Source organism: Pyxicephalus adspersus, chromosome 2, assembly GCF_032062135.1.
Source record: "Pyxicephalus adspersus chromosome 2, UCB_Pads_2.0, whole genome shotgun sequence".
In the NCBI taxonomy this organism is placed as follows: domain Eukaryota; kingdom Metazoa; phylum Chordata; class Amphibia; order Anura; family Pyxicephalidae; genus Pyxicephalus; species Pyxicephalus adspersus.
This window is the reverse complement of record NC_092859.1, coordinates 5,752,189-5,778,445: the sequence shown is the minus strand read 5'-3', so window position 1 is coordinate 5,778,445 and position 26,257 is coordinate 5,752,189. Positions and strand designations below refer to the sequence as shown.

The following is a 26,257-nucleotide window of genomic DNA, read 5'->3' as shown; positions in this document are numbered from 1 at the left end:
AAATCTCACTCAGCCGCCCAGCACTTCCTTCATTCCCAGAATGTGCAGGGGTATCGTGGCCACCAAGTGCATGAACAGCTCAGCCTTTTGCATGTAGGAGGGATTACCACCTTGTCCCATTCTGCAATAACGACTTGTGGATTCTTAAAGGTGGAACGCTTTGAAGTGGAACTAAAGTCCCACTTTCAAAATTGATTGCCTCCCAGCTGTCAAATTTCAGTGAGCATTTGTTGCCAGTGATACCCGAAAACAGGGTGGTCATTGGAAATTTCTGGGTTTCATACTGGGTAAACTTCCAGAGACCTACTTCACTAAAAGTTCCAGAATTGGAAAAGTCAAGCTCTTTTGATTGGGGCCCACGACAGAATTACCCCATAGCCTCCCAGTGATGGCAGGGCTGCTCAGCAATCGCAGTTTGCTGGTGCTGGAACTGAGTGAACCCCGACACCCCTGTGCGGGAGATATGTCATTCTAGCCCTGTCAGTCAAAAAGGCCGAAAAATAGAATGCAGAGAGAAAGAGAAGAGGAAGATGGCAACACCCGTGACAGAGACAGGACAGGTGAGCATCGACTGGTTTTTGCTCTGCTTCACACAAGCTATGGAACAGGGCACGTTAGCCACAGTGCAGATCAGGCTCCTGTCATATAAAATACCCATCAGAAAATTTTTTGTAATAAATATTCATCCCCAGTCTTGGTCTGATGTAACTACAGGAGCCTCAAAACCATCAGCTTGTTTCTATGGGCACCTTATTAAAATTATTAGCGGGCACCTGGTTCAATGTTTCACAAGGCTGCCTGGTCACTTTCTGGAGGTTTTGTACAGTACGGGAGGTCTGGTTATTTCAAGGAAACAATGCAAGCTGGGGGACTGGGAATTGTCAAGCAGCAAGGAGTGTGGGAAACCGGGCCGATCCTTGGATAAACAGTCTCTGAGAGGTGTGTCTCCACAGCTATTTATTCAGAAAATAGGAAAACAGAACTAGGCGTGCGTGTGATACATTGATCACACCTCTCCGCACAATGGGTGTAGGCGCACGGGCTTGTGCAACTGGAGACACAACAAGTCAGACACAGTGTTGGAGAAAACAAAAAAAAGTTGTTTCCTGTTCTATGGTAGAAGGTAATCCACAGCTCCAGGGCTATGCTGGAACAACATGTCCAAGCATGCAAAAACAGCGAGGGAGGAGGTGGCTGCACAGATAAAGCTCAGAAAACTTGTGGTTGATTGTTCAATTCAGTTTTGCATAGTGCAGTACTTCAAGGTATGGAGAGCATGTGACTCCCCTTCCTATCCTGTAAGCGCTGACATTAAATACTCCGTCACCCAGTATTGTTACACGAAAGTGGAGTTATGCAGAACGATCATTCTTGGGGAATGATCAGAGCTAAACATATAGTGTGGATGTGAAGGAACTTAACATAGAGGGAGGATGTGAAAGAAAATTATAATTTAGGAAGTCTTTATATATAAAAAAAAGCCGATGCTTTGCCTTTTATTTTTTACCTATAATTTTGCCATGTCAGCAATAAGAGGCCCCCCCCACGTAGGCTGGCCCTGCACTGCAGAAATTAAATCAGAAGTGATTTACTCCCACATCATTAATTCATTAGCACTAAACATTACAGCTTACATTAGGCGGGCAGGCCGGCCGCAGGGGGACACAACATGATTACTCAATAGAAATTATAAAGAAGAGGAAGAAGAGCTGGGCTTTACTTACAGGCAATCAGGCGGAAGTAAATGGATCTCATACACCTGTAGAGCGCAGACGTGTCTACATCTAAAGCACTTACAGTGCAAAAAAATTAAATAAATGGGGAGCTCATAGTCCAGAGCCAGATCTTTTCAATACTTCCTGCCTCTAATATAGGAAAGCGAGGCAAAATCATGAGCTTTCGAATCTCATAAAATCACCTATATAATAACTTTAGGGCCACACATCGGTGGTTTTGTAGCAGCAAGCATTCGCTGCCCAGCAAGGTAATTTACAGCAAACTAAACCCAATTTATTGCATAGAAAAAAAAAGAGGTATAAATGCTGGAAATAAAAAAATCACTTGCGATTTCTCATGTGAGCGATTTTCTTTCAGGGTTGCTCCAGGGGTTCCTTAATGGCAAAGTTGGTATTTAGATGACCTGAACTCTGAAGGCAGGTAGATGACATGGCCTTTTGGTTTTATTACACCAGATCACGGTTTCCTAGCTGTATATCTGCAGTGTGAGATCTAAGGCACAACTGACTGCCAAACCTAGGAGATATAAAATGAGATCGCCGATGTCACTTCTGTTCTGATCACTGTATTTCTTGCTAAAGAGATTAGCCAGTCCATGTAACTGTTCTGCTATTTCCTAAATATTCCTTCACCAGCCATAAACTGGGAATATCTGGTTTGAGAAAGATGGACCCCATTTATCAACTGAAATGGCTTTCTACACAAAAAAAAAAAAACAAGCAGGACATGACATGGTAGAACAATATTAGGTGAAAATAGCCGCACAAGGCCTACAAGCAATACCTGTGACTAGTCCTGACTGTGCTCTTAACCTATTTGGGCACAGCCACTATGGCTTCGATCCTCTATAAAACATATCTTGGTTAGAAACCCTTTAAGGTTTGCAATGTTGTCCGAGTCCTCACTGAAGAGCTTTGCTCGGGAATTGAAACCAGGGGCTGACTATGAGATAAAGTCCAAAACAGTAAGTTGTTACTGGAACAATAGAGGGAAATCTTCCAACAGACATTCTTACTTTGAAGACTCTGTGTTGTATCTTGAGACGGAAAGTGATGGTAAATCAATTTAGCAGCCAGGTAAATAAAATAATGACCTAAGCATTTTCTCATTACAAGTTTCCTTTAAAGTGGGATTAAACCCTGGGGATATTCACCTGTCCCATCACAGGCACCTCCATCTTCTCCCTTTTTTTCCCCCCACATCCCAGTCTTCAGCCATCTTGATTCAGGACACAGAAGTGGGGGAACGCAATCAGTCCCATTACCTGCAAGGAAAGCCGGGATTGCAAGGTATCCCTGGCAACAAACAGGTGGGTGCCGATCAGACAGGTAAAATACTTTTTGCAAAAGGGACATAACCGGTAAAGCTCTGCCCGATGCCAAATTTTATTTCAACTTCAAGTGTCTAAAAAACAGGGAGTGTAAAAGACTGGCCATCCCTTTATATCCGTTTTTTATGCAAAATCCTGGCAAGATCTCAGATGAGGCAAGAGTAGCAATACGTGCTTTCACCCGATAGTCACGGCCAGCTTTGCATTGGCCCAGCAATAGAAAATGACGGCCATCCCTGGCACCTATGTCGGCCTCAAGCCAGGTCCGGCATATCCACCAAATATTACAATAGACAGGAAAGAGAAAACCTGAGCCAGGCACAGGTTTACTTTTAGTGCTCCATGCCAGTTGTATATCAAACCTGATGCAAATATTTTTTTAAATATTTAAATTAGATTTTGGTCATTACTGAGGGACCTTAAGATAAGGACGAGGGGGAAAGATTGAATCAGACTGGCCATCATCCAAAAGTTCGGTTGTCAGAAGAAAGCACCGATGACTGCCATCCGATCGCATAGAGAGGATGTAAAGACTACTACAGGTCATCACAGACCATGCTTCTATTGACACGAAATGTGGTTGCCGATTAACTAATGGTTATCCATTTTTACAGCCCACAACAAAGCTAACCCCTTCCTTTCCTAGATATTGCAAAACTCAGCGTAAAAGAGCTTAATAACACAACGACCCCACGGGACCGGCACAGTACACCCCAACCCTTGGCCGATTGCCTACTGGTCAATTGAACTGGGTGAACCAGGCTTTGTTTTCAAGATGTGGGGGCATTTTGAAGGCCAGCAGCAGCAGTTAAATACACCCCCAATCCTTGGCCAACTGCCTACAGGTCCATTGAACTAGAGTGAATCAGGCTTAAAGGACGTAGGGGACATTTTGAAGGTCACCAAAAGTAGTCAAATACATCTCAGATCCTTTGCACCAGGGTGAATCAGGCTTTGCTTTGAGGACGCGGGGGGCATTTTGCAGGCCAGCAACAGTAGTCCTGGTCTTCGGTGATGTCATTGTTTCCCCAACATGTTGCACTAAATTGTGGTTTCAGAAATACAATATATAATTCCTCAGCAGGTAGTCGTTCCCATCGAACATTCATACAGTAAACGCATTACATGTACATTTTTCTTTCTTGATCACTTCCTTTTAAATAAAAAACCTTGTAACCGTGACAACCAAAGAAACACTGCGTCACAGCATGTTACGGTTTCTATAGCGACGGTGGCCATTCACACTGCCATGTCATATACTGTAACCATCTGGATTGTGGCACCTGGCAGCATGTGTGAGCCCGGCCTTGTGGGGACCACCAGCTGCGTAGGGAGGATCTTTAATCGCTCTTTACCCCCACGACCACCAATCATCAACCACAGCTAATTTCACAAAAGGAAAAAAAAAAGGAGAAACACGAAACACTGCAGTTCTTTTTTTCATTTCATATTGACATAAAGCTACAGAGCAGGCCAAATGACACTCTCCTTAATGGCAGTTGATTGTCTGCCGTTTCTATGGCAGTGCTATTTGTATTCCGGCAGGTGCTTCTGACAGCTTTACGAGGTGCACTTGGGTGTATATTTAAGTCAGTGGGGATGGTTTATAAAAATACAATTATATACAGTGAAGGGGTATGTATACAAAACGCACACATTCCAGGGGGCACGGCTTGCATTGCAGGGTAGAAGTATGACAGCTATAGGCTCTAGAGGGCTGCGCATGCGTGAGATGGAGCACTTCTTTATTGCAGATTAAATGCCTACACAGGGAGGCAGCCTTTTGTCAGTCTTAGCACAGCTTTGCTTATAAATGAAGAGGCATGCAACAGACCTCTTTAATTTTATTAAACATGGATTTGACCTTTTGCTTGTAAGCAAGAATGAGTGCTGGGCATATTCTGTGTTTGCTGCAAACTTCCTTATAAGTTTTGTTAAAACAGCAGCCTCCCTTTACACGATGCTCCACACCGCAAACCTTGCTTTTTCATGTGTGCAAGTGGAGTCAGTTCAGTGACAGCGCAGTGCTGACAACTAATTTGCTGGCCGGCTTGTTTTGGATACGGCAAACAATTCCACAAGCCGATGCGGGTAGGAGAGCTGCTGTTCTCCCAAACAGACCCAAGAGTGTGTGAGGGTGGTGGAGAAATAGAACAGGTCCAAGCTATTATAAAAATCAAAACCAACATATTCGGCATCAAAGCAGCCATGATGCACAGGATGAAAATCAGACAATGTGTAGTCAAGGCCAGGTCCCTCAGTCAACTTGTAGGTCAGAGGATCCACAAGATTGCAATGCAATCCATCGAGTTTCATGCAAAGCATCTCCTAGCGCTTTGGTAACTGGGTCACTCAGGAGCCGCCAGTGAAAGGCAGGATGTACAGCAGAGATTAGAACAATGGAAGGCTTATTCGTATTCCTGCACAAATATACTGTTACAGTAACTGACCCGATGTGTGGGCTTGCACATGCATGATCAGTACCATTGTAAAAACTAAAAGAAAAAATAAAACTATAATCTGCAAAGAGGTAGATAGCAAGGTAATTTGAACTAGCCCATGGACATTTCAGTGGGGTATGACATAATGGATGTACATTCCCTATTTCCTGTAACATTTTGCAGTGTTCTTCTGGGCCCTCTTTAGCTCGGCACTTTTCAGTAACCACTCGGCTATTTTTGGGTGGTTACTGAAAAGTTCGGTCACAATTCAGGGGCTTCTACGCGCCTACAATTTATTCCCACCCTGCTAAAAAAATTTCTGGGTTAAGAACTATTTTGGTTTCGGGATTTTGTAACCCCAGTAATGTGCTGGATGCACTTTTATCAACAAAAGGTTTTTGTCTAGAAAAGATTGGATCATTACTATTAAGTTGTTAGAATCAATAGTTAAGGCCCACCACATGCCACTAAAAGACACCACCAAGTTCCTCTCCAGTTGTCTAACCCAAAACCAAAAAAAGGTCCCGTATGCAATGACCATTTAAAACCCTAGCATGGGTCCAGTATACATTGTACTTCCTATACAATTTCCTGCCCGATAAAACAAACAGATCGGAAGTGAGTCTGAAAGGAAATCATCAAATGACTGTATTGTATCAGATATGTTGGTAGATATCAAAATCCCATAAATCATGAATTTATAAACTATTTAATCACCTTCTAATCCAGAAAAGAGGATCGGAAGGGCAGAATACAGAACAATGTTTGTGGTAACTTGGGACTGATTGAGTAAAAAGTATTTGGAATGGTGGGTCCAATACAAAATTGGCAGCAGAATTTGCTTTTGTCCTAAGAATTCAACTCCCATACATAATCAATAACCAGCGCTACCACACACACCAAAGAAATCAGTGTTCTCTTTTAGCTGAGCACACCACCCGGCACATTTCAGTAACCACCTAGCTGTTTTTGGGTGCTTATGGAAACGTTGGGTCACAAATACAGGGACAACTGACAGTTGGATCTTAATACAAAGACAATGGGAAAATGGGATATACTAAGGAGATGGGCATCAGAAAGTTGGAGCAAAGCTTAAGGGGAGGTAGGAAACTGACCGATTATCGGAGTTACTGTATTCCTTTGGCAACATTTGTCATTTGTTGCCCACTTTTTGACCACACACCTACAGCTTCTTCACAACCAGCTTAAAAAAAATTCTGGGGAACACTGGATATTAAGACCTTTCACCGCCAGCTCACTTGGCTTCCATCATATCCCAGTTTCCATTCCCCCTGGGGTTCTACATTTCATGGTACTCCCTTTTTAATGCTTTTCATATCACCCCTTCCCTTTAGGATTTTTCCACTCTTTTCTGCATGCGTACTAATCCCATTCAGTGGCTGCCTGGCCTGCTATGTTGTCACCCTGTTGTCACCAATGCCTGCATGAATTCCCTCTGGGAATCGAGAAAAAAAAAAAAAAGCATAGAGCCCAATATTAGAATATTCAACTCAAGATAAACCACATCCATTTTCCTCCTCAAGCACAGCTATACTATATCTGACGGCATCAGCAATTCACTGATTGAGACTACATGTGTGCATTGTGCTTTTAAATTAATTATTGGTAAGAACTCAGAGGAAGTGCAAAAACATCCATTAGGCCCAAATGTATTTTCACTGGAAAAAAATAATAAAATTATTTCAATCCTATCATTCCCTGCACTGCAGGTAAAATTCACAATTGAATCTAGCAAGCAGAGTATGAATCATGCTTTCACCCTGTCATGTGTCAATGGTTCTTTGTCCAAATGATGCGACTGCAACCTCACTACTGGTGATCAAAGCCTTAGGAGCAGTATGGATCAGGGCTGGTCAAAAGGTGCAGGGTGTTAACCATGTTCATGATTTATATCTGGAGACCTATCGACTAGTGAAAAACCAGCATACCTATTTACTTTTGCTGGCAAGTTTTCTCAACCAGGGTTTTGTAAAACTCGATTGCTAGGGGGTCCTAAAGCATTGCGCAATTTGTGCCTCTCAGGACAGTAAGTGACTGAATCTTTTTAAGATGAGATTCCTCCCACTGACCACTACAGTTATGTAGTAAAGTGTGGTAAATAAAGAAGAGGTTTCTGAAGACCTGGAAGTTTTTTCAAAGGTTACTTCATGTTATAAGTTCCACCTTTAAGTCTCCATAATCAGGCAGGTAATTCTTTACAGGCAATGTACCTTTGCCTGATTGCTTCCCGTTACTGGTGTCGAAGCTGAGCCATGCATGCGTAGTGTCCGCTTTGGTTTGCCAGGGAAACTCCCCAATCCCAGCTTCCCTTGCATGTGCCAGGGATGAATGAATTCCTGCACCTGCATGGAAGTTATGTCATCCCGGCAGGCCAATCAAGATATACAGATCTTATATTAAGAGGAAGAAAAGAAGGAACATGGCAGTGCCTAGCGATGAAACACAGGTGAATTGAGCAGTTTTAGTTCTGCTTTAAAAGGTTGAGAAATGTTGGTCTAAAGTGCATCTTAACTCAAAAATGTAAAGCTTGGATATACTTTAAAGTAGAACTACAGGCCCTGAAAAGCATAGTTTATCTGCCATGAAAAGTATATGGATTGCTAACTCTGACTTCGAACCCCTATCAAGCACCCCCTCAATACCATATACAAGCCCTATTTAAAATGCATCAATGGCTGAGCAAATTCTGATTCGCATTTTAACAAGTTTCTCCACAACATAAACACGAGAGAGAAAAAAAATGCTGACCCCCATTTTTTTCCAAACTATAATTAGACAAAACTATTTTAATTACATGCTCACGTCTTAACATTGCTTCAAGATATGTTGAGGAAAAAACATGGCGGAATCATGAACCATAAAGGATTACCTTAATTACCTAGCAGGTGCATTATTACACATAAATATCCATTTTCATTAAGACCTAGATGGCATAATTTTATGATAGGAAAAAGACTAAGTTAATGTGGAACTAAAGTGACGTGACTCCCTATTCTCATTCCTTCGCAGGGTGCTGCCATCCTCCTTTTCTTCTTCCCAGAAACGATCTTTGGCTACCTTGGTTCGCATTGCCGGTATGACGACACTATATGGGAGTTCAATAATCCCTGGCACACACAAGGGAAGCGGAATTGTCCAGTTTCTGTGGCAACTAAAGCTGCCACTGCACATGCGGCGCTCAACTTAGTCGCCAGAAACCTGGAGCGATTAGACGGGCACTTTACTGCAGTAAGGATATCGCCTGTCCCTTTCTGCAATAATGACCTCCCTGATCAAGCATTTGTAAATGTGGAACTTTAGTTCCACCTTAAGATGTCTGTGCCATAGAAGGCGTGAGGGTAGACTTGTTTAGTTCTGTTTTCACAAGGCAACTCACAGAAAGACAACAATGTTGGCATAAGTGTGCTTCCAAAATGTAGGAACCCATACTTTGCTCTTCAATGCACAATGCATACTGCATATTATAAACGTTGTGTTAAAATGCACACCAACACATACAGTGTTAATGCCCCCGGACACTGTGAGAGCCCCCGGACAGTTTCCTTGATTGAATCGTTCTACTGACATTATTTCTCATATGTAACACCCAGGACAGCAATAGTCGTAATACCAAATGTTATTAGGATTGTGCCAATAAAAGGTCAGAACATTGGAAGATTTATCTGTATATGCTGAGCTGCATGAGAAAAAAAAATCAAGGAGATTGCAGTCCAGAACTCAGTTCTCCTCCGCAATGTTCCTGGTGACAGCAAACTATGTCGCTGGGTTACTGTAGCGGCACGGCTTGTCAGCGAGCAGCCGTCTAACTGTTCTGCCGCAGATGCTAATTGTGTTAATAAATTATCTTGTGTCTTGGCTTGCGTTAATGAGTCTGTTCTAGGACGGCTCCCGAGCTTGCCGACACGAATGTCACTGGAGGTCCCGGCAGAGCGGTAATAAGGACGTTTATAGGTCTGCATTGGATGCTTAGGGAGATGATGTTCGGAGCTGTTAAAGCGAGATCGGGATTAACAAAGAAAATGCAGTCTTGTAACACACTGTCACCTTGGAAAGGTCCTGGTGACAGAAGTGGTGACCTGACTGTTTTTTTTTATAATAATTGTTCATCTTACCCTATAAACCTTCTCGAAGCACACTCCAGACCCTTACTTACCTGTCAACACTCCGGTCCATTGCATGCACTATGTCCCTCAGTAAGCTGTCCAGACAAACTCCAACTCTCCTGGCTGTTTTTTTGCATGCACCCAATTCTATAAAAGAGCCATTCAACGCAATTATCTCCGATAGGCAGCCTTTCCATAGAAACTGATTTTTTTCCCCACATGCACAGCAAGGAACAAACCAGCGGTAAATTTGCAGCAGTAATAGTGCTGTTTACCAAGATTTGCACAGAACAAGGATATGTGAGCGTAGGGCTTAGAATATATATGGGGGTGGATAACTATATAATAATGCTCTTATCCTTTAAAACAGCTTCCTTAAGTTTAAGCACATTTGATATACATACACTGGCCACTTTATTAGGTACACCTGTTCAACTGCTTAGTAACGCAAATATCTAATCAGCCAAGCAAGGCAGCAACTTAACGCATGTACAAGATGACGGCTACCGCAGCAGGTGACCACACCGGATTCCCTTCCCGTCAGCTAAAAACAGGCACCTGAAGCTACAATTCTCAAAGGCTCACTAAGATTGAGAAGAAATTAGAAAAACGTTGCCTGGTCTAAGGAGTCCAGAATTATGCTGCAACACTGAATAGTAGGGTCAGAATTTGGCATCAACAAGAAAAATTCTTGTAATCATTCTGCCCTGTATCCAAGGCTTCAGCTGATGGTGGTATAACAGTGTGGGGGTAATTTTCTGGCACATTTTGGATGGAGCATGGTTTAAATGCCACAGCCTACCTTAGTATTGTTGCTCACCATGTTCATCCCTTTATGACCACAGTGTCCCATCTTCTGATGGTCACTTCCAGCAGGACAACTCACCGGGTCACAAAGCTCAAATCATCTCAGACTGGTTCCCTAAATATGAAAATGAGTTCATTGAACTCAAATGGCTTTCACAAACACCGATCTCAACCTAATAAGGGAACCTATGGGATGTGATGGAAGAGAAGACTCACATTGTGGATGCACAGCTAACAGATCTGCAACTGTGTGATACCATCATGTCAATATGGAGCAAATTCCTTCCGAAAAGTTTCTAGGACCTTGCTAAATTTATGCCACGAAGAATGAGGAATTACAGCAATCCTAAAGGCAAAAAGGGGGTTACCTAATAAAGTGGTCAGCGAGTGTATACCTCCTAATCCCTTGATGGTGCTTCTTCTTTGGGCCTAGTCACACCTATATATATTCTAATTTTGAAACACTGATATTTGGCTTGAGATCGACATTAAATTCTTGCACAAAGAACTTAACCATTTTCTATTCTCATATCGTTCAGCTTAACGTATTTACAAAAAGAAATGATCGCAATAAAAGTATCCCAGTTGTGCATTTGGTGGTCTGTCCCAAGTTTAGGTTTTAGACTACAATTCACAGCCACTCTAAGATCGCTGTTTGCCCCAAGTAAAGCTTTTTTTTGTCTCTAACCAGGATTGGCTCTTTAACTGTCTCAGCAGGACTCCCCAGGGCCAGTTAATTTTTAATTTGTTAGATATGATCCACTCGCTGTGTCGCAGGCAAAGGTGGCCCTCTGATAATTGAGATCTGGAAGGCAGTTTCCCAGAGGTGGAAATCTGTCAAAGATAATTGTGTCAGGAGAAGGAGGTGAGTCAGCGTTTACAGGAGGCGAGCAGAAAAACCTCAGGGTTATATCACATCCCGCAGACCAGACACAAATAACAGCGCAGCACATCGCCAATTCAGGAAGCCAGGCTGTTTGGATAGATCGATAGCCAGCCCAGAAACTCTTATATGGGGGGTAAACCCAAAAAAAGCGTCCGATGTAAAACCTAGGAGAAAACCCCAATTCCTAATAGGGATTAATATTTTCCACATATCAACAGCCCTAGGCATTGATTCAGGAAAACCTCATCCCTTCCATGTTCTAGCTACATTACTCACCTTCTCCCCAGAAAAAAAAAAAAAAAAAAAAAAAGAGAACGTCCTTATTTCTCCTGGTTGAATGACCCCAAATAGAAATCTGTGTGCTGCTAACTTCCTGAGGTCTCTGATGAGTGTGAAATCCCAAGCAATGTTATCAGGCCTCTGTAGATCATCTCTGTGGACTGTAGAACTCCCTCATATTATTGAGAGAAGTACTAAGTGGTGTTCTGTAGTCCAAATAAGACACAAGCAACCTACGGAACAATGCTAATCTCTACTGATGTGACTTTAAACCGACAGTCACCTGGTGAAAAAAGCATGACTAATAAAAACCAACACAGCATCTTCATCAAAGCACAGGGAAGATACAATTAATCACTTTGTTATTAGGTGAAGATACGCTTTTGCTGCTTTTCTTCGTCAACAAGTTCTGTTCTGCTGCATGTTAATTGTATACAAGCTGGTATAAAAGAAAAAAAAAATAACCAAAACCTCAATACTGTCCCAAGAAAACAAGGCAGCATTCACTGCACTTTTCATTTGGCAAATCCTAGTTCCCTGGTTGCTCCGTTTTGGCATCAACAATATGGAGCACCGACCCAAAACAAGGGTGCAAATTAGGACTTCTGACCCGTTTCTATATTTCTAGGCAATTAGAATTTTCTAGTAACTAGTGTCTCTCAACCAGGGTTCTTCTAGCGTTTGCTGGAGGTTCCTCAACCAATGAGCAGTTTGTGACCCTTGGGTCAGTCTGACATCAAGGATCTTTTTGGCTATCTGTATGGGTGACATTCTTCCCACTGACCACCATGCTAATATACGGAGAGTTGTGAATATAGTAATTATAGAAGGGGTTCCCTGAAGATCACAAAACACCTCTTTAGACACATTTTAGGTGTTCTGCTCTTACTGGCACAGGTTGACTACACACCCATTTCTACAGATTCCCCCGCGAGGTATGCTTTGCGCTGTGAATTTGGGCTACATTTTCTATAAACATACAGAACAAGACAACTCTGTCACGGAAATTGTGCTGACCTCAGTACAGCTGAAGCTTAGATAAAACCACAATGGCTGCTGTCAGCAAAGTAGACTAGTTATAAAACAACCATGCTGCTTCTAATACTGAAACAAAAACCTTCCCTAAAGTGTAGGTAAAGCCAAAACTTTTATTAGTTTGGAAGGAGAGGTGAACATAGGTGTCCCCATTAAGTTACTTTTTTTGGAATTCCTGCTAGGGATATTACTTCTCACTTCCTGACACAACAGGAATTAAAGAGAAATGGGCTGGAAACGCACCCAACATACTAAAAAAAGGATGTTGAGCATCTATGCCAGGGTTTATCAACCAGGGTTCTTCAAGCAGTGAGAAATGTGTGCCTCTCAGTTCAGCAGTGGTTTCACAAGACCTGAAAGTCTTTTATGTTAAGATCACTTTATGTTAAAAAGTTTGAGAAAAGGTGACATAAATTTGGCTTTAGACAAATTTCATAGGCATGCTCCCTATAAAACTTTTTTGACATTGCTGGAACAACGTTGTTTAAAAATCTCATCCCCTGAAGAAGGCAAATGGCAAAACACATGAGATTTTGAGATTCTCATTCCAGGATGAGAGGTGCAATAACATTTTTTTAATGAAAAATTGAACCTTGTATTGGACTTGGGGAAAAAAAAAATCTATACTTAAACAGGAGTTAAAAAACTCCTTTTATAGAAGATTCACTCTAACATGATTCCCCACACTGATGGACAAAGAAGTTATCCCGTTGCTCTTTAAAAATCCTATCCTAAAAGCCCTGTTCATGCCACAGTTCAGGGCAGTGTTTTGGTGTGGTATGGGCCTGCCTGCTACATATTTGGTGCCGTTTTGCAAACGCTAGGTATGAATGTCAATATTTTGTATTTAAATTAAAGGTTTGTTCTGTTAATATTTCACTTTCCCTGGTTTCTCCTTTCCACACAAATTAAAATGAAACGAAAAACTTTCAGTTCTCATAACATTTCTGATTTTAGATACAATGACCTCAGTCGGTCAGTCATGTAAAAAAAAGCAGATCATGGCTGGAAGGGTGCTAAACACAGTTTCCTATAAACGGGGGGCTGTGGTGCTCGCCACATGTGAATGAACTGAAATTCAAAGAATGGAAAGGGCAGACCAGGGAAACAGGATGGGAAGGAAAGGGATAAATGATGAATGTCCTCCAGCCAGCTCCGACTTGCTGCAACTTATAGTATACATTGCAAGGAGCCCACAGTATGCAGCGATATCAGAGTGTGCAATTTCAGTCCAGGAGAGAAGCCGGTACAACTGCGCAGGTTTATAAAAGATGTGAAAGATTTATAAAATATAAAGTGTACATGGCCATGCGATTATAGAGATGAGAAACAGCATTTCTTACATAACCTTTCAAACATGAAGGCCAATATCCCTAAGATAAGATGTCTTAAATACAAAAAGAGCATTGTGAGAGAACTTTACAGACTCCAGCAATCCAGCTACTAGAATTCAAGTAGGCCTGCAACACCGGTGTTCAATAGCCCATTCCCTCCAAACCATAAAATGAAGACAAACACTACACTATATCCAAACACTACACCACAATCTCCTGCACATCTGGTGTCCTGGAGAACCATCATACAAATCAGAACCCCAGGTCCCTTGATAGACATCAGCTCATACGGCAATCCATGATTAAACTGCTGTAATACGAGGGGGTGCGGAGAAGTTCCTGGCTTTGACCCCTTCCAGATGAAATAGAAAAATGAGTGTGGGGGAATATGGCAGCCTAATATTTTAGTATGTAACTGTGCCAATATCAGGTCTTTGCGATTCTTAAAACTGTTTTTTTCTTTTAGTGAGAAGCTGTGATGGCAGAGGAACAGGCAAGTTTCACGTCGTTGGAGTTGCGGGCAGTCATGAAGTTTTTGTTTCTCCAGGGAAAGTCAGCAAAGGACATTCACACCGAGATGTCACAAACACTGGGGGAGAAGTGTCCTTCCTACAGCACTGTCCGAACCCGGATATCTTGTTTCAAGACTGGGCATTTCACCGTTGAAAAAGAGCCCCGCAGTGGGCGCCCCCAACCTCAACTGAACCGGCAACCTGCCATCTGTCCATGAGCTGATTATTGAGGATACCATACTCACCTGACCTGGCTGCTTTGGACTAATATCTGTTCCCAAATTTGAAGAAACACCTGAAGGGGCAACGTTTTGAAGACATTTCTGACATCCAAGATGCTTCCGAGAGCTGGTTTGCGGCCCAACCAAACGACTTTTATTTGAACGGTCTAGAAAAGCTGCAACTACACTGTACCAAGTGCATACATAAGTCTCAGGGGGAGAATATATTGAATAAAAGTGTTATTTCCTAACTCTGGCTCTCGTCTTTCTGGGCAAAGCCAGGAACTTCTCAGCACCCCTTCGTATTTAATCCAACCTACTAGCTTTGCAGCTCCTATTTTATTTAAACTCTTCATTCTCATATAAAAACAAACAAGCAATTTCAAGTTCCAATTGCCATTTTCATAGATGTAACAATGTGAAAAAAAAAATAGGTCTGACAAGAACGTGAAGCTTTCCTATATAATCCACTGAGCATACAAGGTGCTAGGAGTATGTATGGCCCTATGGCATGAATGGGTGTAAGTCACTATAAAACGCACCATACTTATGACTATCTGATTGTACAATCTCCTTTACATCCATCAACTATGTGGTGAAAAGAGCTGGCTGAATAAAGAACTGAATTGATGGTGTAGGTCAGTCTAACATGGTTTTGGTTCATATGACAGACTGCAGTAAAGTTCCATTTTTAAGATCAGGTAAACCATTAGAGCAGAAGATCAGGCAAGTCATTAGAGCAGAAGACGATGTCCCTTCTGCAATAATGCGTCTTATCTGCCTGATCGCTTCGGGTTTGTGCCATTAAAGCACACAAAACTCAGCTTTGGTTGTCAGAATACCCGAAACTTCTCGATTTCCCCTGCGCATGCCAGGAAAGAATAAACTCCTGCAAACGTGCGCAGTAGTTATGTCCTCCCAGCGGGCCAATCAAGATGTCCAAAAATTGTTTTCAGAAGATGGAGGCGCCCTGAGACAGAACAGACAGAGATAGGTGAGCATAGCAGGCCTTATTTCCACTGATCTAACCCCCCTTGCCTTCTCTTGGCTACTTACAGCCACTGCTGCAAGTTGAATACAGATGCTGGCTGCAGAGGAAACTTGCAGCAGTGGGATGTTTGGATCTTGGTAGAAGTAGGCAAATGTGATAGAGACGGGATTAAGTAAGGACAGTGAGTATGGGGAAGCTTTTTTAAGGGCTCTGTATAAATGTGCACCCATCTTGAATGAACTTCATGATCTACTCAGACGTAGCACTTCCCTGGCATAAGAAGTGGTAACCACAACACAACATTACCACCAGTGTGAACATACTTCATATCTTATTCTCTGTCTGTGAACTCCCTTGCGAAATAAGGGGAAAACTTTTTTTTTCTAGAACTAGTTCCCAAAAACCTGTCTGTGGCATTTCTGGGCCTCAGAGTCTTTGAAAACAAAAGTACAGCCACATTGCAATATGCACTGCACATGACCATCATGGTGTGAAGGAACCTAAAAAGGGACTCCCAAATAAAAAGAACTTTGGCAAATACCCCTCACCCCACCAGTCAGCAATTTCTTGCCTTTCTTCCACCCATCAGGAAAAAGCTACAACAAAAAAAAAACTGAGGCTGCAACTCCACTCACGTCTGACCAGACATCAAAAAGCAGAAGACGTCTGACCTCAGCAGTTCTGACCGAGGAATTATTGTTGGTGATAAGACATGGAGGTTGCAACATGTGAGGCCTGGTATCTTCATGCACTGCAGCCATGTCAGCAGGGAGACAGCGAGGGGTCATTGCGTGGGGGCTGAAAGCTATCATTGTTACTATGCTCTGAATAGAGAGGTGACAGGTTCTCTTTAGTCAGTGAGGTCAAATGAGGAAAGCCAGAAGCTCTCAGGAAGTCTGCAGTTGCTGGAATATCGCTGTGCTGAAGGGAACCTTTCAACACTTGCTAAAGAGAACCTGTAACAGTGGCAGAGATCATATTAACGTTTAATTCCAAGAGGAAAATAAAGCTGTGGAGGGAGCTGGGACATCAGAACATTGCCCGGGCAAGGTGGGAAATGTTTTCCTTGTTCCAATACCAAAAACAATATCCTGGCCAGAATTTATTAAAGCTGGGTGTAGGTGGATGGCAGACTCTGTATCATGACCTAACTTTTAGGTAACCACCCAAAAACAGCTGCGTGGTTACTGAAAAGTGCCGGGTGAAGCGCCCAGCTAAAAGAGGCTGGAGAGATCACTGCAAATAAATGTGGAAATGTGCCATAGTACCAAAAAGCCCTTTATGAAAGGACAGAAGGGGCCATTTATTTGTGACCATTGTATTGGCTGCTGGTCCTTATATCTAACCAGAACATGTCCGGACAAAGGTCTGAGCTGCCATCGCTTGTTTTGAGTGTGCCGGTTCCAGGACTGTGTGCTCACAGAGATGAGAATGAATGAGGATTCTAGATTGTAAGCTCTTCCATACAGGGCCCTCCCCTCTCCTGTCATATGCAACCCCTATTAAATGTACAGCACTGCTTAATATGTTGGTGCTTTATAAATCTTGTATTTATTAATAATATTAATAATGAGGATGTTTGTGACCAACGGACTAAGACCAGCAAAGGAACATGTTCAGGCACTTCCTGTGACAACTGCCTTGTCACCCAGGCTTCTGATGGGGACTACAAGCCACGCTTTCAACACACATGGACTACTGTTGTCACCATCAAGAAACCAGTCCCATCACTGGAGGGCATGAGGACAGGAAGTGGTTGCGAAGAAGCTGCAGGTAATCATCAGATGTAACAAAGGATAACAAAAAGGTGAAAGTATAGCAGTCCCTTTGATTGTAAGCTCTTCTAGCCAGGATTCTCTTCTCCTCCTGTTTTTATATGGGCCTGTCATTTGCAACCCCTATTCAATGTACAGCACTGCGTAATATGTTGGCGCTATATACTATTTATTAATAAAAGTCACCCCAAATGTTGGTTAGGGTTCACCTCTAAAGGCCAAAGTACAATGCAAAAAAGTTCCCCAGCAGCCCAGAAATCCCCTTTCTCACCCGCAAAGCTGACAGGTCGATATCATCCAGGCTCCGGGCTGGTGGGTCAGAGGCCATGCTTCCTGCGTGCGGTAGGTTCCGCCAGAAGGTGCGCCCCCGTCACAGCACAACGCACGCCGCCTCTGGAGAGGTCACATGGACCGGGCACGACCAGGTACTCCACAGACACACAATTTAAATAAAAACAAAATTAAAACGTCCAAACTGCTGCACACGAGCAAGCACACAGCTCTATGCAGAGACGGAGGAGTGGGATGATTGCATTACTGCAGCTCCGTACAAGGATCAGACCGACGCTGCAACACCACCACACACACACACAAACTGCAGTGACTCACATGCTGCAGGAGACACAAAACCCACAGGCACAACCTGCGACACCCACACTACACAATACGCACACAATACAGGGACAGAGCAGGCTGCAGGAATCACACAACAGACACCCACAGACTGTCATCGACACACCCACAACCGACCTGCAACACAACCCGACACCAACCCGAAATACACACAACCCCAACAACGGGCTCAGACCTGCAGCGACACAACCCTGACACCCACACAGCCGTCACGGGCAACTACACAACCCACACAGCCGTCACGGGCAACTACACAACCCCGACACCCACACAGCCGTCACGGGCAACTACACAATTCCCACACCCACACTGCAGTTGTTGAGGGCCCCGGTCGGCACTGGCGTTGGCACTAACTGGCAAATGCCTATATCGGATTTGGCCAAAAGGGGCCACCAATGCACCTCTGGTGCAGTACAGCTGGTTCTGTAGCGGGGTGTATGGGCGGCTGTGACAGTCCCTTGTTATGGGTTCCAGGGGTCCCTGTAGTTGGGTATACAGGCGGCTGTGATAGTTCTTGTTCTGGGTTCCAGGGGTCTCTGGTCCCTGTAGCAGGGTATGCAGGCGGCTGTGACAGTCCCTTATTATGGGTTCCGGTCCCTGTAGCAGGGTATGCAGGCGGGTGTGACAGTCCCTTGTTATGGGTTCCGGTCCCTGTAGCGGGGTATACAGGCGGCTGTGATAGTCCCTTGTTATGGGTTCCGGGGGTCTCCGGTCCTTGTAGCGGGGTATACAGGTGGCTGTGACAGTCCCTTGTTGTGGGTTCCGGTCCTTGTATTGGGGTATACTGTCAGCTGTGACAGTGGCTTGTTATGGGTTCCGGGGGTCTCCGGTCCCCGATTCAGTCCTGGTACAGTTCAGGTGATTTGGATGGTCCCCGGTCGTTGCGATGGAGTTTTATGGATCGTTGCAGCTTTCCAGTCTCCGTAGTGAAGGATAGGCACCCAGTCCTTGCACTATAGGGGCCTCCAGTCCCTACAATAGGCAGCTCAGGACTTTTGGTAGGCGATCCAGGGCATGTAGGAGTATCCAACCCCCGGGTTTTATTGAGGGCCACAGTCCCAGGGACTTTGTATATGAGGTGCCCTCAGTCCCTTTCTTGGAATTGTTGGCAGTCCCCTGCAGGACTTTGGATGCTGAGGCCGCTGTCAGTCCCCTGCAGGACTTTTTTGGTGAGTCCGATGCCTGTGACAGGCCCTGCACGGGTTCCTGTGACGTTCTCAGACTCTCCTGTATGAGGGGAAAGGTTCTCCGGTCCCTACAGGTGACAGTCCCTCCCCCACAGGTGAGAAGCCGGTCCAAGGCTGCCTCTTCTGCATCTCCCGCCCCCAGGGGCCCCTGACAAGCTCTCTGGGCCCTCACCTTTCAGCCGCCGGTGGCGCGCAAGGCCGCACCTGACAGGATTTGGGAGCGGGCGCTGTCACGCGCACCCAGGTCTCGCGCCCTCGCTCGGGACGGCCACGCGCTTAAGCTCAGGCTCCTAATTGGCTGTTGAAGGAAACAGACTTGAAAAGTGGGAGGAGACAGCGAGCTGTCATGTGACAGGGAAAGGTGCCGCTTCTGCAGCAGCAACAGAAGCAACGCCTGAGGGGCGTGGTGAAAGTAGAGGCGGGGCACCATGCGGATTTGGTGGGCGTGGTTAAAAGGGTTTACCTGTAGGAGCGTCGGCAGCCATGTTGATAAAGGGAAACTTTTGCGCAAAAGTTGCTAGAAATGTTGTGAGCAGTAGATGAAAGATGGAGGTGATGTGCCGAGCAGAGATATGTCAGACTGTCAGGTATAAAAGTCATTATGTATTATATTTGACATGCAAGGAAAGGAAAGCTTCTAAAAGTACAGAGGCGTGGCCTAGTAGATAGCAGGGGCCATCTTGAAATGGGGCATGTTTCCCCACAGTTTAAGTTTTAGAGACATTTTTGAGCTTTAGGGTCATTTTAAAGGAATAAAAATAAATTGGGGAAAATATTCTAAATATGAGTTCATTATGTTAGCATGCTGTTGGCAAAGATCTACAGCATCCAGAAAACAGCTATTGTAGTGGGTGACAGGTCCTCTTTGTGAAGATAACTGTCCCATTTATGTGAAGTTGGCTATGTTAGTTATTCAGATTCTCATGTAACAAAACAAGAGTACTTAAAACCTCACCCGGGCTACCACCCTGCTCATTGGCTCTCAAAGGAATCCATCAAACCACCCCCAGGGTCCTTTACACTTAGGGCCCATTTACACCCATGCATTCCTGTAATCCATGTGTCAGCAGTGCAGTTGCAACTGCACGTCATGGCACTTTCATACATAAGCTGAGGCACGTTTCCATCCTGGGGCATTTCTTGTTACCAAGGCCTGGCCACCCTTCAAAATGTTTGTATTTCCATACTTTGTAATGAACTTTGATGGATCTTTTGATGGTCTACAGTGACTCAGGGACCAATGCTGTCATATTAAAGGCGTACCTAAACTCAGAAATTTCACTTTACGTAAAAGGGTAGACAACCCCTAAGTGGCACCACCCCCTAATTCTCGATCACTTAGGTCAGAGGTCGGCAAACTCCGGCCTTAAGGCCAGATACGGCCTAGCCAGTAGTCCATTTTGGCCAAACGCCCCTCTGGTCGATCCGGCCTAATCCCAGCAACCCACAGCTCCGGGGCCGTATGCGGGGGTAAGGGGACATTCTCTCCCCTCCGTATGCATTGCAGCGATCGGCAGGTTTTTTTACCGTTCTTTGCCACCCAATCTCGCTCCTGGGTTGGGTGATGTAAGAGGAAGAACAGGAAGAAGAGACCAAGATTGTGCCCCCGAGTCGGTGGCTCAGGGACGGATGCCAGAAAGTTTTCAGTTTAATTCCTCTTTAAGTATCTTCTAGCTATAAGGTTCTGGTCTGGTGCCAGAGTTCATCTGAAACCAGTCCATCTAGTTCCGTATTCTTCACCTATACCAAGCCCCTGCTCAGCCTTGGGAGTTTTGCCATCCCAGCACACGGTTGCCCCCAGGACTTCTGTGCACACAGATAAGGAATGACAGGACCAGGAGCCCACAGATAATGCAGTGCCAAAATTCCAGTAGAGGCAAATCCAGAATGCAGAGCCCTTGGTCACCCACAGGTAATCAGTCCACCAGGTAAAGTGTTCAAGGGTAAAGACAAAGTAGAGTTGGGAGTCACAGGTTAGACTACATTAAGCTTCATGGGTCAGCACTTGATCTTTAAAATGTTGGTAATGCCAACAGAGGAATATCCTTACCATAATTCCCAACTCCATTCTGGTTCAACGTTAAACCAACTTCTTCTGTTGCATCCTCCATATATTTATAGGAAAGGGGGAAAAAATTGAGTGGATTGCCAGCTCTGACCCCATCCCCTTGGATATAAAAAATGGGTAGCAGGTCCTGCAGCCAACCACAGGCATTTACACTGTTGGTTATTGCAATGGCTATATCTAGACAGATAGTAGATTGGACGACCCTTCTAACGTTGCTTGAAAAGTTCCTGTGCAAGGTCCTCTTTACGGGATGGCATTCATTAGAGCCTCAGCATTTGTACCAACCAAGACAATTAGATTCTAGAATCTGCCATATTCAAGACCAACTGGTAGCCTACAGGGGTGACAATGAAACAAATCTCATAGGCAACCTTTTTCTGAGTGCTACAGAATTATTTGTGGGCAATTGTAAGAAATCCATCATAGACCCATGTGTACACATTATGACCCTGGACATACTATACATACTGGCTAACTTTACCTGTGTTTAAATATGGTGGGATGTGCATATTGTTTTTTTTAGCAGCATTTTACAGGTAGTTGTAGCATGTTACAGAAAGTTTTCCCATCTTAGTGTTGCCCAAATTTGCTCTACCTTTTTCATTAATAAAGATTTTCATACATTTTCCAATATTTTGTGGCATAATACAATTTGGTTAAGGTATTTGTGTATTTTTAGTGTAATAGTCTATTTCTTACTTCATATGGTGTATTTGTAACTTTTTGTCCTAGAGCGCTGGCTAGTGGTGCTATTCAGATATCGTGAAATCAGCCAGACCATTACTCATTCGGTTCTGCCGTCTCTGAAAAATGTCGATATTTGGTCACAAAATTGGTTTTACAAGGCGGGCTGTCCCATATTATCCTAGAGCCCAAATTAGCAGCTGGGGAGGTGTAGCTGACTCAAGAAACCATGCTTGGGACTGGCAGATGTCTTGCTGGGTTCATATTGTGTATTACATACCTAGACCTTATTTAAGGGTAGATACAAGCTTCAGACACCATTTTTGTTTGATATGATCTGGACTTTTAGGCAGGGTTCAGAAGCTTGACGATGTAAAACATAAGGCAACACACTGCAGTGTGAATGACCAAGCTTGGCTATACCCAAACCATCTGATCAGCCAAATTTTGGCGAGACCGTTTCACTTTCTCCCGTCCAATTTTTAAGCAAGACCCATGCAAAGCGTTATTATCTCTTTAGGAAGTCCTAGCCAAGTGGTTTTTGACCTTTTAAAGCTTTCTGGTGGTTTTAATAAAATGTTACCGCACTGACTGCAATGGTATATCCATATACTTTTATACTGAAAGACTGACAATCTGGTTACCAATAGTCGTTTGCAAAGCCATCAAAGTACATTTTAATAATTTGCCTTTTTGGTAGAGTAAGGCGTTATAAAATATTTCTCAGAATTTAAGCCATGAATAACCTTTGATTCTGTAATTTTATTGTAGGCTTAAAGGACCATAGATAACAGTAAATTGAAGGTGTCTTCCACAGTGGTCACCTTCCTATTATCATAGGTATGTTTCCTTTATTAACCTTAGGAGACAATTGGTACTATGACACCTAAGCCCGTAACCAACCACCAGTATTTCTTACCTGGTTCTTAGCCACTATTTAGCACCAACAACCTTTTGGATGGCTGCCCACAGATCACCCACATACCACATTGAAAACACTCCATACGAGAAGACAACACTTTATCTTCCCTTGCTGGATCACTGTCATTTACTTCTAAGACAGACAGATGTCAACCATTGTGCATATGAAAGTCTTAAAATAAACATTTCAAGCTTCTATCACACCGTTCACTTTACTCAGACATCTGGAAAGACAAGCAGTGTGTCCAAACTGATATTGGTCTTACTATCAAATCACTTACAAGTAGCAATTCAGTATCACAAGGCTTTTAGCGTGGTAAAAAGCCACAGCAACAATACCAAGTCCCCCTTACCCCTGAGGAAGCCTGGTTTAGGCAAAACATGTTGTGTGGGACACCTTACTACCATCGCAGTATGATACTAAACCATATTGCTTTTTTTTGCGAAACTAGTAGTTATATGTTAGCCATTTATAGAGACAAATGTCTTAATACTTTTACGTTTTGTTGGAACAATAACATTTTGTTTTAAATTTAACTCTGGTTGCCCTTCAAAAGCTGGCTTTCCCTCTCACAGATACACCATATAGCACTGACAAGTTACATAGCACTTTCCAAAGTCCCTAGTTATGTCACTAAAAAGGAACTCACAATTTATCGCCCCTACTATAGTCGTCACGTCTTTATGCAGTCCATGGACAGTTGGAGGTGAAGCCAATTACTTACTGCATGTTTATAGAACGTGGAGATAAACCCGGAGTGCCTGGAAAAACCCGTGCAAAACCTGCAAACTCCTTTCAGATTATGTCCTGGCCATGATTCAAAGCTGTGACCCAGCCCTGCAAAGCCAAAAGTGCTAACCACTGAGCCAATGATCCCCAATTGTGTGAATTTGGCACATGTTGGCTTAAACAGGTCCAGAAGTGGACATATCCAAGCAAACACTCACTGTCCTCATTCAAAGAGGGACCTTGACCTTCTCAGAGTGGGCATTAAATATAATCCTTGGAATTACAGCCCAGGAGTCTCTGAAAAAATGTAACCCAAGCAGTTTTACACCTAATACCATTGAGTTTTTTTTTTTTTAGTGGACCAAATTTCAAGGTTTACATTGATAAACTAGAGAATTAGTCAAGTCACTAATGATTTTTTTTAATTGAGCATCAAGACTGCCGCCATTTGTGAAATCTCACCTTGTTATACCTGTGACACCAGGCTTAGAATTTAAAGGGGGCACAATGACTTGTTAGATGTTGTCCCCTCACCCTCAAGTCAAACCTTACAGAAGAGATTTGCTTAGTCTTTGTAATTGGTGAAGTCAGTTACCCTCATGAGAGAGGCTACCTGCTTAAATGCATCTCCAAATACCTTTTCTTATATAGGGTTAGGTGAAAAGCTTTACCCATCCAACTTGCATTGGTAGCCCCATCAGAGATTTTCATTTGCAAAACCAGATATTTAGGAACTTATTTTAGCAGAGGACAAAAGATTTTGAAAAGCCTTCAATAGGAAGACACTTGTCCAACACTACAATAGGTTTAATCCATATCTGTTTTAGAAAGATCAGAAGTTCACTAATGTTACAATTGCCACCTTTTTTAATCAAAAGCCTCCACATACTTAAGGTTCTCAAATGTGGTTTAGGCAACCGTGTATGGCATTTCTCTAGCCTCAAGTGTTGTCCCCAATAAGGATAAAAGTTTCTGCTCAATAAGCATATTGAACAGAAGACTTTATGACCACCACAAGACACACATTTCAAGGTAAAATCCAAGTTAACATCCAATTTATACGAGAACCCTCAATGAATCCCTTCTGTGAGTGCCAACAGACATCATACCATCTGTAAATAAAGTCAGTAGACCAGATTAAATGAGATTTCTTTATTTCTCAACAGACTGGACATGGTGTGGCTTTTTCAGAGGCTTTCGGATGAGTGCTACACACATTAGGACAACAAGAAGGCTGAGGCATCCAGCGGCCACTATTACCCAGAGCTCCGCAGAGGTAGAATCTTCATTTGTCACTGCCATTTTACTCTGTTTTGGTCCAATCACAAGCAGAGGTCCCAAAGTGGTCACAGTTTGTTCATTTTCAACAATGGGTTCTGTAGGAGAAAAAGCATTGAACGGGTCAACAGACACCTACAGATTTCATTACAGTTAGGATCTTGCAGTCTATTCAACTTGAACTCATGTGTATTATGAGTCCTAGTGCATTATATACCTTCAAGGCATTTATAAAGGAGATTATGCGTTCAATAGATTAGAGAAGAGGCCGTGTTCTGGCTGCCCTCTAAACCCTTTGATCTTTCCCTCGTTGCAAGATCAACTCTTCAATGGTGACCCTGATAGCAATATAAAGCAGCCAGGTTTTAGCTTTTTACTGTGTAGCCACCTATGTCAGACCAGTTTTCAGAAATCTGTATCATGACATCCCATTGAAAGAGCCCCCCCGACACTGTCTCCAAGGTTGAGGCAGCAGTCACATATCAGGTTCCGACCCTTAGGTAACACTCTTTTCAAAAGGATGCTAGCTTAGCAGTTAGCTTAAGGTGTTTAGGACATTCGTGTTCTAAGGTGGTCTAAGTGTTATGAGATTTTGTATTTCAGGCCTGTTTATAAGCTTTGAGCATCTGAGAATTTGCAATAAGGGCATTTAGCTTTCCTGAAGCTGGTTTCCTGAGTATGAAAAACAATTTCTCTAGACATTTGTCAGGATGACCTATAGCCAACTTTAATTTAAGCTTTTTGGGGCAGGGTCCTCTGCCCTGTATCAGTGTATTTGTCAAATTAAACCCCCATTTAATGTACAGCACTGTGTTGGTTATATATAATAGCAGCAGGTTAAAAACATACCTTCCAAGGCCTCTCTTTTCCCAAATGCTCTTGGTCTTCCACCTGGCCTCACATAATTGGCGTTAGAGCAAGTGCTCGTCTCACAACATTGGCAGACACTGGCAGGGCCTTCCACTGCAGACCAGCTAGAGAGGACACGAGATGTTAGTGGTCTACGTTTCAAAAAAGGTACAAGCTGGTGAAGAGGATGATGGTGGTCTTTCAAGCAAGATACCTATATGAATCAGTAGGGTTATGAAAAGTTGGGGTTTTATTTAGCTTGGAAGCAGGACACATCTACTGCCATTCAGTGGTAGAGAATCAAATACATCCTTTTGTAGTGGCATCATATAATTGACATAGTCAAAGGTCCGCCCCTTATTTGTAACTCAATGTTCATGTCAGGTTACTATTAGGCAAGGCTTGTACACCCTCATTTACTGTCCCAATAACCAA

At 43.4% G+C, this 26,257-nt stretch overlaps 2 protein-coding genes and 1 long non-coding RNA gene across 9 annotated transcripts in view; 1 reads left to right on the top strand and 2 right to left on the bottom strand.

The window, feature by feature from the left end:
• The window catches only part of MINK1 (misshapen like kinase 1), a 76,437-nt gene extending 56,846 nt beyond the window's left edge, over nucleotides 1-19,591 (bottom strand). For 3 of the 7 annotated variants that reach the window (XM_072399307.1, XM_072399312.1, XM_072399308.1), the window contains exon 1: nucleotides 17,744-19,591. In XM_072399307.1, coding sequence (XP_072255408.1) covers nucleotides 17,744-17,800 — 57 coding nt within the window. In that variant the 5' untranslated portion in view covers nucleotides 17,801-19,591. The remainder of the gene's footprint in view (nucleotides 1-17,743) is intronic. The other 4 variants (XM_072399309.1, XM_072399310.1, XM_072399311.1 and 1 more) reach the window with 3 other exon arrangements.
• Nucleotides 19,592-19,753: 162 nt separating this feature from the next.
• The window catches only part of LOC140322738 (uncharacterized), a 25,969-nt gene continuing 19,465 nt past the window's right edge, over nucleotides 19,754-26,257 (top strand). Inside the window, exons 1-2 of the long non-coding RNA XR_011919238.1 lie at nucleotides 19,754-19,879; nucleotides 24,862-24,971. This is a non-coding gene — a long non-coding RNA (uncharacterized lncRNA). The remainder of the gene's footprint in view (nucleotides 19,880-24,861; nucleotides 24,972-26,257) is intronic.
• Nucleotides 24,833-26,257, bottom strand: part of LOC140322736 (zona pellucida sperm-binding protein 3-like) — a 27,020-nt gene continuing 25,595 nt past the window's right edge. The window contains exons 7-8 of the mRNA XM_072399316.1: nucleotides 25,823-25,947; nucleotides 24,833-25,071 (exon numbers count right to left, since the gene is read on the bottom strand). Of these exons, the coding sequence (XP_072255417.1) occupies nucleotides 24,848-25,071; nucleotides 25,823-25,947 (349 nt within the window). The 3' untranslated portion in view covers nucleotides 24,833-24,847. The remainder of the gene's footprint in view (nucleotides 25,072-25,822; nucleotides 25,948-26,257) is intronic.